The sequence below is a fragment of the Polyodon spathula genome, chromosome 4 (genome assembly GCF_017654505.1).
Source record: "Polyodon spathula isolate WHYD16114869_AA chromosome 4, ASM1765450v1, whole genome shotgun sequence".
Lineage (NCBI taxonomy): Eukaryota > Metazoa > Chordata > Actinopteri > Acipenseriformes > Polyodontidae > Polyodon > Polyodon spathula.
In genome coordinates this window covers 77,248,365-77,263,891 of record NC_054537.1, presented here as the reverse complement: position 1 = coordinate 77,263,891, position 15,527 = coordinate 77,248,365, and the positions used below count along the sequence as shown (strand labels likewise).

At 41.8% G+C, this 15,527-nt stretch overlaps 1 protein-coding gene across 4 annotated transcripts in view; it reads left to right on the top strand.

Moving 5' to 3' along the window:
• LOC121314887 (DEP domain-containing mTOR-interacting protein-like) overlaps positions 1-15,527 on the top strand; it is a 76,797-nt gene that overhangs the window by 830 nt on the left and 60,440 nt on the right. For all 4 annotated transcript variants that reach the window (XM_041248624.1, XM_041248627.1, XM_041248625.1 and 1 more), the window contains one exon: positions 222-337. In XM_041248624.1, coding sequence (XP_041104558.1) covers positions 252-337 — 86 coding nt within the window. In that variant the 5' untranslated portion in view covers positions 222-251. The remainder of the gene's footprint in view (positions 1-221; positions 338-15,527) is intronic.

The following is a 15,527-nucleotide window of genomic DNA, read 5'->3' as shown; positions in this document are numbered from 1 at the left end:
GAGGTTGAGGTTTAGATACAAAAGAGGAAATTGTTGTAAATTGTTATATAATAATAATAATAATAATAATAATAATAATAATAATAATAATAATAATAATAATGCAGCCTTTTACCAACAATTTGACGCGTGTACGCTTTTGTTGTACAAGTAGATTCCATGTGATCAGAACAAAGGGGTCACATATTAACTGTGTTTTTATTTTTACTTATTCCGTTCAGATTCATTTCGCCGACTGCACTACTATAGACATGGAAGGCATCGGTAACACTATGCAGAAGAAGGCAGCTGAGCTGGAGCGCATGGCTGAGGTTCTGATCACTGGGGAGCAGTTAAGGTAGGAGGGGCACTCTTCCTGTTGAACATACTGTACTGCCAGACTAGTGCGGTACACTTCCACGTCTTACGCATTGCACACATTCCTCCCCTGATTATTATTTTTTTTATAATAAATAGGATTCCTAGAGGAACATGTTGCTGTTCTGTTAATTATCATCATATTCACACAGATAATGAACCCTTTGTGTCCAGTATATTTGACATTGAGAAATTAGGCATTAAATAGGTATGGGAACATACGGTAGTAAAGTGTTAGTCCTAAAGTGGGAATGAGTTTGTAAACTGTAAAGCCTTGTCTGTATCATATCTGGTGTAATGTCAGTACACCTGACACAGGAAGTCCCTAAATGAATAAACTGTTTGAATCGGTTTCTCCAACAGCCAAGTTGCCTAATAGCACCTAACAGTTTTGTAATAATGTCATTACGTAATAACATGTGCCAGTTGTCTTATTTTGTAATGAACAATGGGCCTTCATTTAATTTTTGTTTATACTGTAGTAAATCTCGGTATTCCCCCTAGCTTGGAAATTCTAAATCGGTATTGACTTTTGTTTATTGGGAAACAGTCTCTTTATACAACCATAAATCTTTATAGTTAAATGAAGAATGCGTTTTTAAGGAAAAAAAAAAAATATTGCACAGAAATCTTTTATTAGTTGGGAAGCTGAGATGCCAGGAAAATATATTGGAAGGCTGGTATGTAGGTGTTAAATATTGTTTTTTTATATCAATACTTTTAGCACTGGGTTACTGTCAGTTACTGAAAGCTCTGATTTAATAACCACATGCAATGGTAATCCTTTTCATGACAGAGAGCATACAGTGATTTCCAGCCTTGGATTAGATCTTAAAATTAATGAAATTTGTATGGCTCAGATACATCCTCTCGCAATAAAGCAGTGATACCTCAACCAATTGGTTCAAATTCTGGCAAGGAGCAGAGTAAAATGTAACATTTGTTCTTGGTGGTTGTTTATGAACAGTTTTAAATGTATTCTTGTCCCCAGTGTATAACAGTACACTTATGCAGATAACTAGTTAAGAAGTAATGACAAAACTGACATTATGTTGTTACAAGTATCATAATCTGGGGTTATATGAAGCCATTAGTCAGTCTGTGTGCTAAACTGGAGTATTGAAATGTTTACATTAAAATCTCCCAGCCTTTTATTGTGAGGAATATGGAGTTGTGTCACACGGTTGATCATTTCACTTACTTGACAAAGTCATCTTAAAAAAAAAAAACAATAAACACATTATGCTCATTTGCATCAGTGATATTGTCCCCACTGTTGGCATAATTGGAGCCCCTTCTGGTGCCCCTTTGTGTGAGGACTCATACAGTTTCAGTGCATTCTTTAACAATGAAGAAACACTGTCTGGAAGTCTTCACTCTATCTAAAACATTTTTTAACCAGTTTTCTTCTCCTATTTACAAGTGCTGTATTTGCTTCCTTTTTATAATTCAAATTACGTTTATTTATAACTTTTTAAAATCTGGACTCTTAATAGCGGTGGTTGTACAGGGATTGGACAAATAATAGAAACATAATACTTTTGGAAAGCATGGTGGATCGTGACATGCAAAGTATTCTGTAATAAATAAAATAAAAATTGTGCTTCTCTGTTGTAAGTCTGTTTTCAGTCAAGATAGACAGCAGATTTGACAGACCTAATTCATTTGATAATGGTTTGCACATGCTTTTGTGCTTTGTGCATGTCTTTGTCACAGTCCACAATGCTGACATGGCAGATTAGTTCCTCTTGTAAAGGGTGGTGGCTTTCTTCTCTCCTTGAGATGCAGCACCAGCAAACACAAATCAATAATCAGTAATGGAAATAAAGTAGAGTTTTTGTAAATTGTACCCTGTGACAGGATAGCATCATGGCCCAAGCTGTTACAGGCAGGAAGGAGACTCAGAAGCTGGAAAGCTGCAGTTTAATCGCTGTAGGGCATGTTTATTAATCCCACAGAGGGACAAAATAACAATAAATAAACAAAAAGGGCATGAGGGCCAAAATAAAGAGTTAAAAAAAAAAAAACAACGAAGGTACAATATAAGCACAGCAGTGAGGCTGGGCATCGCCTTAACTGACATCTTTACTCCAAGCACTGTCACTAAACAAAGGGTTTTCAATTAGCACACAATCACTGATTAGGGAATGGCCACACTTGTGATTGTTGGCAGGGATAGATTTAACGCTACCCCTGACACTTATCCAATGAAGACTTGTGCAAGCTTTAAGGCATTCATTATATTGAAATGATAAATACACATAAATTGGTCATTAATGTATTTAACAATCACTAATTTGGCAGTCCCAGTACAACATATGCCCAGCACCCAACTATATTAAAAAAAAAAAAAAACCCTCCTGTTAATACACCTGAAATGCTATTTGCACTGACATAAAACGTATACAGTATGTTCATGTACATTTGAAATAATCTTAATGATAGAGCCACAATTCAATAAAGCCACAGAAGCCTTTGAGAAGGTACTCAGTATGTATTCAGCCAATGCAGTGTTCGTTCCTAAGTGGTGGTGTACAGATTTAGTTATTAAGTAGCTTAAGTAATCAGACCAATTTAACCATTGTCTTAAAAAAAGGCTATTAACTCACAAAACATTTTTTTATACCATTCATGTCCTTTATGTGCTGACTTTGCAAACCTGTGTGACCACAACCAGGACAGAGACATGCATTGAATTACAGCCTGTCTCTAGAGACTGCACGAGATGTCTGACAAGAGAGGAGGATTGAAATTCAAAATATATCATAGGTTATTAATACTTTGCAACAAAAATATTTATCCCTTTAATACATATTTTTAAACTTACTATTTGTTCAGAGTTTGTGCTGAACAGTGTTATATGACAGCCTTAAAATATCCATGTGTTAATAGAATAGATCTGTGATTCAAAACTAGAATAAAGAGGCATTTAGAACAACCCCTGTATTTTTTTCAAGTGATTTTTATTACCAGAGTTCGCCTTTATGAACCTCACCAAGACCTTTGATTCTGTAAATCATAAATGGACTACAAAGCTTGCTGACCTTGGGGCCCGTCAGCTCTTCACTGGTGTGATTATTTATTCGGTAAGTAGGCCTCTACGGGACCAGTATTCAGACCTTTTTAAAAACAAAATACAGGAAATCTTTCCCTTTAGTTTTTTTTTTTAAGGGCCTCTAGCAATGGACCCTATATTTTTAAAAAGTAGTTCAGTCTACCACATTCACTCTGCAGCAACCTTTCCAGGTGTAAACTGTGAAGTGTGAATATATCCATTCTGAGAGATGCGGTCCCTTTTCCCCCCTTACCAATATTTAAAAACTAGTTTCTTTAATATTATTAACGTTCCAAGTTTTCATTTTCTTTTTTAATCTTACCAGATTTTCAGTATATTTTACAAACATTAAAATTAAAATAGAGATAAAATAAATAAATAATGTTTTTAATTGAAAACAAATCTGGAAAACAAATTCCCAGTGTACACACTTAACATATAAAACATGATGCATAGCAGTTCTGATTTCTGATTAAGTTTAATGTCCTAGCAAATTTTGCCAGGTAGGAAGCAGAATCTCTACAAGTCAGGGCCACATTTTTCCAAGTTACCTGGTACTTTGTGAACGATTGGGCGATCGCTGTGCTGACAGATTATCTGCAGAAGGTATGAGCGTGACATCAGCACAAAACAAGCCAGGTGTATTCGCCTTGAAATCACAAAAAAAGAAAAAAAATTGACAGAACTGGATGATCCAAGGCATCTGGAGACTTATCCTAAAATCACACTGGACAATATTTCCATCAGTACATTCCATAGGTTTATCAACTAAAGCATCTTTTGTCATTTTCTGTCAACTACTTATGAGTAAGATTGTCGGCAAAAAAACAGTGGCTGTCCAGCAAAGCACAGAGCTCGGACAAACTCATTAACAGTCTTTCTGCACTCTCTTGCTTGAATTGATTGCTTATCTCAGTTCACGTTTTTGTTTTAGTTTAATGTATCGCTTACTTTCAATATGTTCTTTTATTCTGTCCGTTTGTAAGGTTTGTTTACTTCTTAACAATAAGAAGTCAGCCTTCTTCAGGTAACTCAGTCAAAATAGTTTTATTTCAGGAACAAAGCAAATCCAAAAGACAGTACAGAACGTAATCACATGCAGAAGCTGCAGGTCAGATCTTAACTTGTTGCACTTCAACGTCGTTGCTTGTGATGTCATTCCAGAAGGCCTTTTTACCGTGCCTAAGGTTTGTTAAGTCTCGTTCAAAATGCTTGAGGTCAAATGTTTGTATTATATGTTTGGTCCCAGATGTAGGGGGTGCATTACCGTCAGAAGATGAAGGTGGTTATTGTCTCAATGGGTCGGGGGGTGGGGGGGTGGGGGCTGAAGATCTTGGTTTATGTTTCATTTTCTTGCACATTCCTTATAATTATATTACTAAAATCATTGCACTGCCCTTTTGCTTCCTTTTTTTAATGTCTAGCATTTTTTTCTAGCTTATCTTGATGTGCCTGAGAGCTTGCTTTTAATCCGTATACCACAAAAGCCAAGCTTTGCTTTTTGTTTATCTTTCTCATGCGTGGATCAGTTTCAAACAATTCTGCAATATTCCTCTCAGGTTCACATTCTTTCTCCAAATTCTCTATCATGAATTCACATTGATCACCATGTTTTTTTTTTATATATTGCAAAATTCTCATTATTATTTATGACTCAACTTTTCAATTCAACAAACTATTTGTTTAATTAAAGGCGTGCATGTTCTGAATATAACAATTATCATAATCTAAACAGTGGTCTCTGTAGTACGAGGTCCTGTCTTACTCAAACACAGCAATTTATATAAGAGGAATCGAAAATACCCCTATAGGACATATTATTCAAAAATTTTCTCAGCTAAACTAAACACTTCCCCTTTACAGCCTCTCTCAGATCTCAGCGTTGTATTTAAGTACAGTAGCAAGCAACCATGTACTCACACTGTCTGAATGGGTGGTTTACAGTCTGTCTTTTAATCAGGGTGTTTCAGGGCTTGTGTCCTTTAAGTGGGTCTTTCCATTGAAGGACTGCCACTCGGGGTTCAGTTCCACCAGGCTTGGCTCAGACTTTGACTGGACAAACTTTGACTGGAATCAGGTGATAATGTGTTTGTAAAGCAACAGAGAACCAGTTCCTGGAAATGTGGAATGCTAAGTATTATTGATGAATAGCTTAATATAATGTTTAATTCATTTTTTTATTGTTATATATGTTTTGAAAAATGTTAATAAAAATAATTGAAACAGAATTCAGCCCTGTAAAATAAAGTGTTCATTTAAAGCTTAATCAGGGAACCAGTGATGTTTCCTCTGTGTAAATGATCCACTAAATGTGTGCAGGAGTGTGGCAAAGTGGCTAGTGGAGGGGAACAGGTATAACGGTGATGCGATGCAGGAGTGACAGGCAGACAACAGTTTCCAGTGACAAGGTGCTTTTATTTATAATCCAGGTCTGGTGACCGTTAAATAATAAATCCCCGGCTATACACAACAATGTGTAAAGCACGGGGATAGCAATAATACAGACACAGTCCCGAACAAAACGAACACACGGTCACCAGTCCTGGGTGAGTGCAGACGTGCTTGTGGTGGGTGAAGACACTGTATTTCGTGACGGTTCCGTGCAGTGGTGATCCGGATTGTGCTGACCCTGGTCGACAGCTCCGGACAGGTGAGTTAACTGTCTGGTGGTGCAAAACGCAGACAATTACAAACAAACACAACAAAACACAACACGCAGTTCTCTTTACAACGAGAGCTCCTCTCTCGCTCCTTCTCTCTCCAAGCGTTAACCCAAACGAAGGAAAAGACCAGCGTTACCCTGGCCCCTATATGTAATCCCGCATGATATCAAGATAAACGGTTGCAGCTGCCTTATTACTTGCAGCTGCCTCTCGTTTATCTCTCAAATCAATACGGTCTTACAACAGAGTCGCGCTTCCCTCCAGGCTGACCCACTTCCCTGACCCGGAAACGAACTGTCAGGCCAGCCCTTCCAGATGCTTCTCCTCCCGTTCTTTAGCGCCCTCACAGGTTGGGAGGAAGATTTATCACCAGAACTCATCTTTCCGTCACATATCCCACCGCTCAGAGTGGAGCCGAAGGAACACTCGGCTAAATCTACCTTCCCCATTACTCCCCCCTCCCGGGAAAAATAATCCGCATTTTGGTGGTCTTTCCCCGCACGGTGTACCATGTGGTACATGAAGGGCTGCAATGCCAGATACCACCGAGTTATCCGGGCATTGCTGTCCTTCATTGTGCTTAACCACTTGAGTGGGGCGTGGTCTGTGACCAGATCGAATGAGTGTCCCAGCAGGTAGTATCGTAAAGAGTGAGTAGCCCATTTAATGGCCAAACACTCTTTTTCGACTACGGAGTAGTTGCGTTCCCGAGGTAACATTTTTTTACTGAGGTATAATATCGGGTGTTCTACTCCAGCTACTTTTTGGGACAAGACTGCACCCAAACCTACATCCGATGCGTCGGTGTGGAGGATGAATCTCTTGGTGAAATCTGGTGTGATAAGAGTGGGGGCCTGGCAAAGTGTACGCTTAATAGTATCAAACGCTCCCTGACACTCAGCTGACCATTTAATTAAATTTGGAGCACTCTTTTTGGTGAGGTCGACTAACGGGTTAACCACTGTGGCGTACTCGGGGATGAAGCGGCGGTAATAACCGGCTAAGCCCAGTAGTGACCTCACCTGAGTCTTGGTTTTGGGGATCGCTGCATCAACCAAAGCCTGGATTTTGGTGACTACAGGTCTCACCCTTCCATTCCCCATTAAAAATCCCAAATATTGAGTCTCTGTTTTGGCAAACGCACATTTCCTCAAGTTAGCTGTCAGCCGGGCTGCCCTTAGAGACTGAAGAACGGCTGCAACCCTAGCCAAATGCTCTCGCCAGGTGGAGCTGTAAATCACCACGTCATCAATATACGCTGCTGCATATTCATGATGTGGGCGTAAAACCTGGTCCATCAGTCTCTGAAAGGCAGCGGGCGCACCATGTAGCCCAAACGGCATGGTTTTAAAGTGGAACAGCCCTTCTGGTGTTGAAAATGCGGTTTTCTCTCTGGAGCTGCGGGTTAAAGGGATTTGCCAATATCCCTTCGTCAGGTCCAGAGTGGAAATAAACCTCGCTTTTCCCAGTCTGTCTAAAAGTTCGTCGACCCGAGGCATGGGATATGCATCGAACTTAGCAATAGCGTTCACCTTTCTGAAATCCACACAGAAGCGGTTGGTGCCGTCTTTCTTAGCCACTATGACGATCGGACTGCACCACTCGCTCCTGGAAGGCTCAATCACCCCAAGCTCGAGCATATCACATACCTCTTTGCGAACGCCACTTCGTCGACTTTCCGGGATCCGGTACGGTCTCTCTCGCACTGTGACACCTGGTGGAGAGATAATGTCATATTCAACTAAGTTTGTCCTGCCGGGCACGTCAGAAAAAACATCGCTGAACTCCTCAATAAGCTTACGCAGCTCTCTTTGCTGATCCGGAACCAATTGTTCCCCCATAGAAATCGCTCTTGTGCTCGGGGTCTCTGGACAGGGACCTAAATCATCCTCCATATTGCCTGGGGCTATAAATAAGACCTCCCTTGCCTGCCAGGGCTTTAATAAATTGACATGATAAATTTCACGTTCATTTCGGCGATCGGGCTGTCTAATTTCATAATTTACTTTCCCTATAGCCCGAATCACCTCATACGGCCCCTGCCATTTAGCACACAGTTTCGATTCAGATGAGGGAAGTAGCAGCATTACCTTGTCCCCTGGTCGAAAGGTTCGAATCCGTGCATTTTTGTTGTAATGCTGCTGTTGTCGGTGCTGAGCCGATCTGAGGTTGTCTTGGGCCAAACGACCGACCAAATCCAGCCGATCTCGTAGTAGGAGCACATACTTCACTACATTTTTAGACGAGCCTTTGTGCTCCTCCCACCCCTCCCTCAGCAGGTCGAGAATGCCGCGAGGCTGCCGGCCGTACAGGAGCTCAAAGGGGGAGAACCCCGTTGAACTCTGCGGCACTTCTCTCACCGCAAAAAGGAGGTAGGGAAGAAGCGATGCCCAATGTTTCTGCTCCTGTGTTACAAATCGCCTCAGCATCGACTTTAAGGTCTGATTAAAACGTTCAACCAAACCGTCCGATTGTGGATGATAAACGGACGTCCTGATGGGACGTATTTTTAATATTTTGTACACCTGCTGTAACGTATTGGACAAAAAATTGGTTCCGTGATCAGTCAAAATCTCCTTGGGGATCCCTACTCTAGCCATAATCTGCGCTAACTCGGTGGCTATTGCAGCTGCACTAGTGGACCTCAATGGAACTGCCTCTGGGTATCGCGTTGCATAATCCACCACTACTAATATATGCGTATACCCAGAGTCAGAAGGTAGCAAAGGGCCCATTATGTCCATTGCAATGCGCTCGAACGGAGTGGAAATAATCGGCAGTGGGACCAAAGGAGCGGGGCGCACTCGACCTGGCGCTACTCGCTGGCAGTCTGGGCATGTGGCTACATATTTCGACACATCAGTATGAAGACCGAGCCAATAGAATCGAGCCAATATTCGCTCCCTCGTCTTCTCGGCTCCGAGGTGCCCCGCAAAAGGGATATCATGCGCCAGCCTCATGACCTCGGTCCGACAAGACGGGGGAACCAATAATTGTGTTACAGGCTGTCCTGTGCCCGCGGCTAGGTTTACCCTATATAGTAATTGCCCCTTTATACTGAAATGTGGATATACTAGCGGCCCAGCGCCATCAACATCCTTACCTTCAATGGACCGGACCTGCCCCCAAGCGTGCACCAGTGACGGGTCGTTCTTTTGGCCCCACACTAGGTCCGCGCTTGAGTACCACGGGTCCGGTATATTGAGAGGGGCTGGAATAACCTCTGCCCTAGTCGGCCCAGTAACCTCGCTCTCTCGGTCACACTGCGTTCCCACTCCCTTCGACTGGCGTTTGTTACCATTACAGCACTCTCCCACCAGACCCCAGCCTTGTCTCAAAGACGCTCCCTCCCATTTCGCGGTCCGTCTCTCCTTATTTGTTTTTCTAGGACGGAACAGAGGGGAAAACATTTCAGGATGAAAAGGAAACACATCACCAATCCGTTCCTTTTTCCCTTTTTCTGCCACGTTTACGTGTGTGGCTGAGACTGCCATTATTTGCACCAATTCTTTGAATTTTGGCCAGTCTCGGCCCAGAATAACTGGGTGCGGCAACCTTTCCGCCACCCCGACTACAAGGTGACGTTTTATCGGTCCTACCGATAAATATACTTTTAGGGTGGGGTATGCCGCCGTGTCTCCATGGATACAGGAGATGGCCACCTGACCTTGTGGCCGCCACGACACACCGCCCAAGAGAGCTGTCCTAATCAAGGTTTGCTCACACCCTGTGTCCACTAACGCGTGGGTTTTCACATTCCCTAAAACCACGTCAATCAGACAGGGCCCCTCCCAACCGTTTTCCCCCTGCTTACCCGTTCCAGGTGTCCAGTTGCATGCAGCCACGTCACACTCCATAGCAGCGGGGCATGACCTGGCCCTATGTCCTGGCTGGTTACACCTAAAACAGAGTGGAGGGACAGAGGGGGCATAGGTTAAATATCTGTCCCGCTGCTGGTAGGGCAACGGGGCAGGGGCAACACCTCTACCCCAGCTGGGGGCCATCCTCGGTCTCCATGGGGGGGAGGCAAGGGGGCCCAACGGGGTCGGCGGTCTGGGAGGTCTGGGTGCCGGGACCGAGGGTGATGGTGGTGGTGTTGGAGGAGAGGGAGGGAGAGGTTGGTTCCTGAGCAGGGCAGGGGCTGACAGGATCCCGACCCGGGCTGACGTCAAAGAGTCCTCAAAATCTTCGGCCAATTTGACCGCCTCCTCCAGGGTGTCAGGGTTGTGGCGCCGTACCCACGCCTGAGTTTCGGCGCCGACCACATGGCAGAATTGTTCCACCACAATGGCTTCCCCCATTTGTTGAGCGGTCTTCTTCTCTGGGGTCAGCCAATGGACCATGTGGTCGCACAACCGCTGTGCCACCACCCTGGGGCGTGTCTCCGGGGCTCTCCGGTACTCGCGGAACCGCGTCCGGTGGGTCTCCGCGGTGATGTTGAGACGACGGAGGATAGCCTGCTTGACTAGGTCATAGTCAGTGGCGTACTGGTCGCTCAGGGCTTGGTAAGCTGCCTGCGCTTCCCCGATCAGGCAAGGTCCTAGCTGGCTTGCCCAGAACTCCCGAGGCCATCCCGCCGCGGTTGCCAGCCGCTCGAACGCCACCAAAAATGCCTCCGGATCATCCTCCGCCGTCATTTTCATGGCCCGTGCCTTCGGGGCCGACATCAATGATGTTCCGGTAGGGGTCGCTCCTGCAGCAACGATCAGCCCTACCCGTTCAATGAGCGCCGTATAGCGCTCCTCCCTCCGTCTCTCCTCTGCATCCCGTCTGGTCTCCAGTGCCTGCAGCAACTCCGCCAGCGCGTTGCGGTCCATAGTCCCGTGTTCTGACACCACGTGTGGCAAAGTGGCTAGTGGAGGGGAACAGGTATAACGGTGATGCGATGCAGGAGTGACAGGCAGACAACAGTTTCCAGTGAAAAGGTGCTTTTATTTATAATCCAGGTCTGGTGACCGTTAAATAATAAATCCCCGGCTATACACAACAATGTGTAAAGCACGGGGATAGCAATAATACAGACACAGTCCCGAACAAAACGAACACACGGTCACCAGTCCTGGGTGAGTGCAGACGTGCTTGTGGTGGGTGAAGACACTGTATTTCGTGACGGTTCCGTGCAGTGGTGATCCGGATTGTGCTGACCCTGGTCGACAGCTCCGGACAGGTGAGTTAACTGTCTGGTGGTGCAAAACGCAGACAATTACAAACAAACACAACAAAACACAACACGCAGTTCTCTTTACAACGAGAGCTCCTCTCTCGCTCCTTCTCTCTCCAAGCGTTAACCCAAACGAAGGAAAAGACCAGCGTTACCCTGGCCCCTATATGTAATCCCGCATGATATCAAGATAAACGGTTGCAGCTGCCTTATTACTTGCAGCTGCCTCTCGTTTACCTTTCAAATCAATACGGTCTTACAACAGAGTCTCGCTTCTTTCCAGGCTGACCCACTTCCCTGACCCGGAAACGAACTGTCAGGCCAGCCCTTCCAGATACTTCTCCTCCCGTTCTTTAGCGCCCTCACAGGTATCACCAGAAAGATTCATCACCAGAACTCATACATTTAGTCACAAATACAGTGTAGTTTATTGTAATCTTAGTACTAGCCAGAAATGATTCAATATTTATTTATTTATTCATTCATTCTTTAACCAGGAAAATAACATTGAGACCGAGACCTCATTTACAAGAGCGTCCTGGCAAAAATGGCAGTGAATCACTAGTATCACTCTGAAAGACAATATCTTATATTTAATCTGGGTTCAGAAACATTTACACTTCCATAATTCTTGTAATCTACTCATTTAAGTACATTTAATCTTAGACATTTTTCTACTTTTAACTAATACATTTCATTATTTATCTAATGGAAAATCATGACCACTAAGCCAGTGTGTTTTTTGTCCAGGTTTTCATTTTGTACTTGGCAGAGTTTTTCAGCTTGTTTGCTGTATTTTTTTCCCCTTTTAGAAGTCAAACCAAACCGCAAATGTTTTCTAATATACACGTGGTGTAAAAAATCTTTTGAAATCATTTTGACTACTGAAGGGCCTAAGAAGCAGGGCACTCCACACACATGCTAAGGCTTTTGAACTATATTTAGTAAATTGGTTCAGTAGAGCGTAATAGTACTTAATAATGCTGCAGGTGGGATGATCATTTGACTAAAAGGATGCTTTGTTCATGCAAGAGTCATACAGCACCACATATTTAGTTATTAGTACTTTTCAAAAAGTCATTGTTTTTGCTTATTTATTTAAGGTGATGGACTAGTTAAGAAACACTAAGGGTACACTTAATGTAAAGTCAGACACATTGGAAGCAAAATTATCTCATTTTACTGCTAGCCCTCTGCCATTCTTTCACTCAGAACACACAACCCCGAGTGAGTGAAACGTTCACCCTTTTATGCAGTTGTACCGAGACTGGGTTGCTAATCATTCAATTGGAATCTCGGTACATCTGTACATGAACTGGTGTGTGCATTTCCTATGCTTCCATCCAAGTACCCATTTTAATCTGCATGTGGAGTGATTGTGCCATCCTCGTATCTAAATACAAATATACATTTTATAACACTTGTGCTACATAACCCCACTTTATATCCCGTGCACCAGTACATATAAACCAACATTAATACATCACACGCCACATATAAACATAAAATACACACAGGAGTGAGGCACACTGCCACAGAGCTGGAGATAAGCATTGGTAAGTTCTGCAAGTGCTAAGCGCTGAATCACGTGCTAAACGAGACAGAGAAGGTCTACTACTTTGAACCTGCCTGTACCAGGGGAAGCTGTGTCTCCAATTTAAAAGCCTGACTGAAAGCGACTTTTGTTTTGTGTTTAAAGATAAAACTTTGGTCTGTACACTAAAACACATCTCTGTACTAGCATGACACTTTCCTCCCTGCTGACGTAGACACACAGACCCTAATGACTTTAGTTAGAACATAAGCAAACTTTTAAACATATGTCAACAGTGATTTTATTCTGTGCGTCTTCCTTATAAGTGCTTGTTTTCATTCTATCTGATATTGACATCGTTATTCTTTGAAAACAATAGGATCTGGACTTTCTCAAACCAAAACCAGCCAGATATGTTAGGTTTAACTGTACCTCTTCTCTAGTAATAAATAAGTCCACCTGCGGCAATTCATTTTTCCTTTACTTTCTATTAATAAAGTAAGTCAGTAAATATTACTTTAACTCAGATTCTCTCAAATGTTTTAAAACATCACAATGGATGCACACTAACTACATGATGGGTTAGTTAAGAAACACTAATGACACATTTAATGAAAAGTAAGGCAAGTTTGAAGCAAAACCTTTTTAACTTGATGACCTGGTCACTATGCTACAGTTGCTGAATGAAGTTTCATATTGTAAGATTTAGATTTATACAGTAGCTAACTTCAGGGCATGAAGTTAAGGTGAAGAAGGGCAAGGCAATGTTGCCTTCATTGGATGTGAAGATTCAGGGGCACCAAGGCAGATCTAGGGGGTAAAAAGGCAAAACATAAATCCAACCCAAGAGCACCAAGGCAATTTCATACTCATTCATAAAACAACAAAAAAGAAATACAGAGAGTCTATTATGTTGATTAAATGTTAATTCAAACAAACACAAATCTATGTTTTCTGGGTGATTCACACACCAGTTGTTTTTACAAAAATAAAATATAGGTTACTTTTCCATTGTAAAAATAAAATGGTATAAACATATCCAATTTAAAAATAAGCTTTCAGAATGATAAAATACAAAAGGTAATTTGGCAGAAAATAAATATTCAAGGTGTTTTTACTAAAGTCTGTCACCCTGTTAACAAGAGCTAAATATAGTGCTTGTCTGTGTTCTGTAATTAAGGCTTTTTTTTAAAACCCTCTATGCCGTATGTTTCATGATTTAGGGTAAGCAAGTTCAACTGGATTTCATATATCTAGTTGTCCGCTGATGGAGCGAATGCTTAATCAGTGCATTTTTAAATGCTAAAAATAGTATTCTTTCAGAAATTGAGATTTTCATGGACAATTAGCTATTATTATTACACAGCACTGGTTCTGATTCATGGAAATCGTGAAATCCATGCTCAACATGAAAAAAATACAGCCTTAGTGATACTACAGCACAGATAAGAAATATTAGTGAAGGGGAAGTTTTAAAGATAGATTTTCAGGCAAACTGTGAAGATTTACCCATGTCTGGAGTGTAATAACGATAATGGTGAAACGAGTTGTTCAGTCTGCAGTGTGTCTGCGCAACTGTAGTTTGCTAACCGCTGCAACCTGTAAACCTGTACAAACAAACAGCTTTCAAAATGGAGAGTGCTCTGCATCACAACGATGCACAGCTGGATGTACATAATATTAGATATTTACATTTGAGAGACTTTATCTAGTTTCACATTTCTTGAAATTTACAGTTGCAGAGGATTTACAGTATTGTTATGGTGCATTGCTAGACACTTGAGCCAGGAAAAAAAAGCTAAGCAGTTTCAAAGCATACATATTCTAACCCCTTTCATGAAAGCACACATTTTCGCATTTTCAAAATAAATGAAAACAGAAATCGATCCACTTCTCGTGTATTGTTCACTGTTATGTTCTCTCTCCTACTCGTTTCATAACGCAGGGAGCAGCTACTTGAATCGTCATACATAGCTACTTCCTTGTTTTTTTTGTGTGTTTTTTTGGTGTAAGGATTTGAGCAAAATTAACAGTTATCTACCTATTTATGTGTTGATTTTTAGCATTGATGTTTTATGGGTATAACACTGAATTGCAGAACAGCAACACCCATAGAAATGTCAATATAAATTATCAATGTATATTCACTGAAGACATGGAAGGAGTCAGAATGTGTATTGCACCTTTGTAGTATTGCAATTTTAAGCATAGAATCAGATCTCTTTTTACCATATATGATCACAGAATATTTGATTATGTGTCATGTGGTAGGCGTTATATGTGTTTTTTTTTTTTTTTTTTTTTTTTTTTAGTAAGCTGTAAATTAAAAAGGATATGTAGATATAGGTCTACATTATTTGAAGGAAATTCACATGTATGTGAAATAGTGGACAGCGAAGCATCGAAAACAGATTAAATTAAAGCTGCTAAAGAAATGGCCTGAAAGCCCTCTGCTGTTTGATATTTTTTTTGTGAAATGCCTAAATGATCCAAACACAGTGAAAGACTGTACAAGTGGCTCTTAACATGTGAAGGCACAACCAATTTCTGCAGTACTTGATGTATGCTCACATTGATATTATTATTATTGTCTGGGACGAATTGTTGTGCACCCATTTCCTACCTGAACATTTGGTAAATCCTAGAACACTTTGCTGCCGCTTTAGACAGCCTTCTTCCTTCTTTCTTTGTCATGGAGTATTAGTGAAAAGTGAATAGAGAGTGATTTTTTTTTTTATATACAGAGGTTTTTTTATA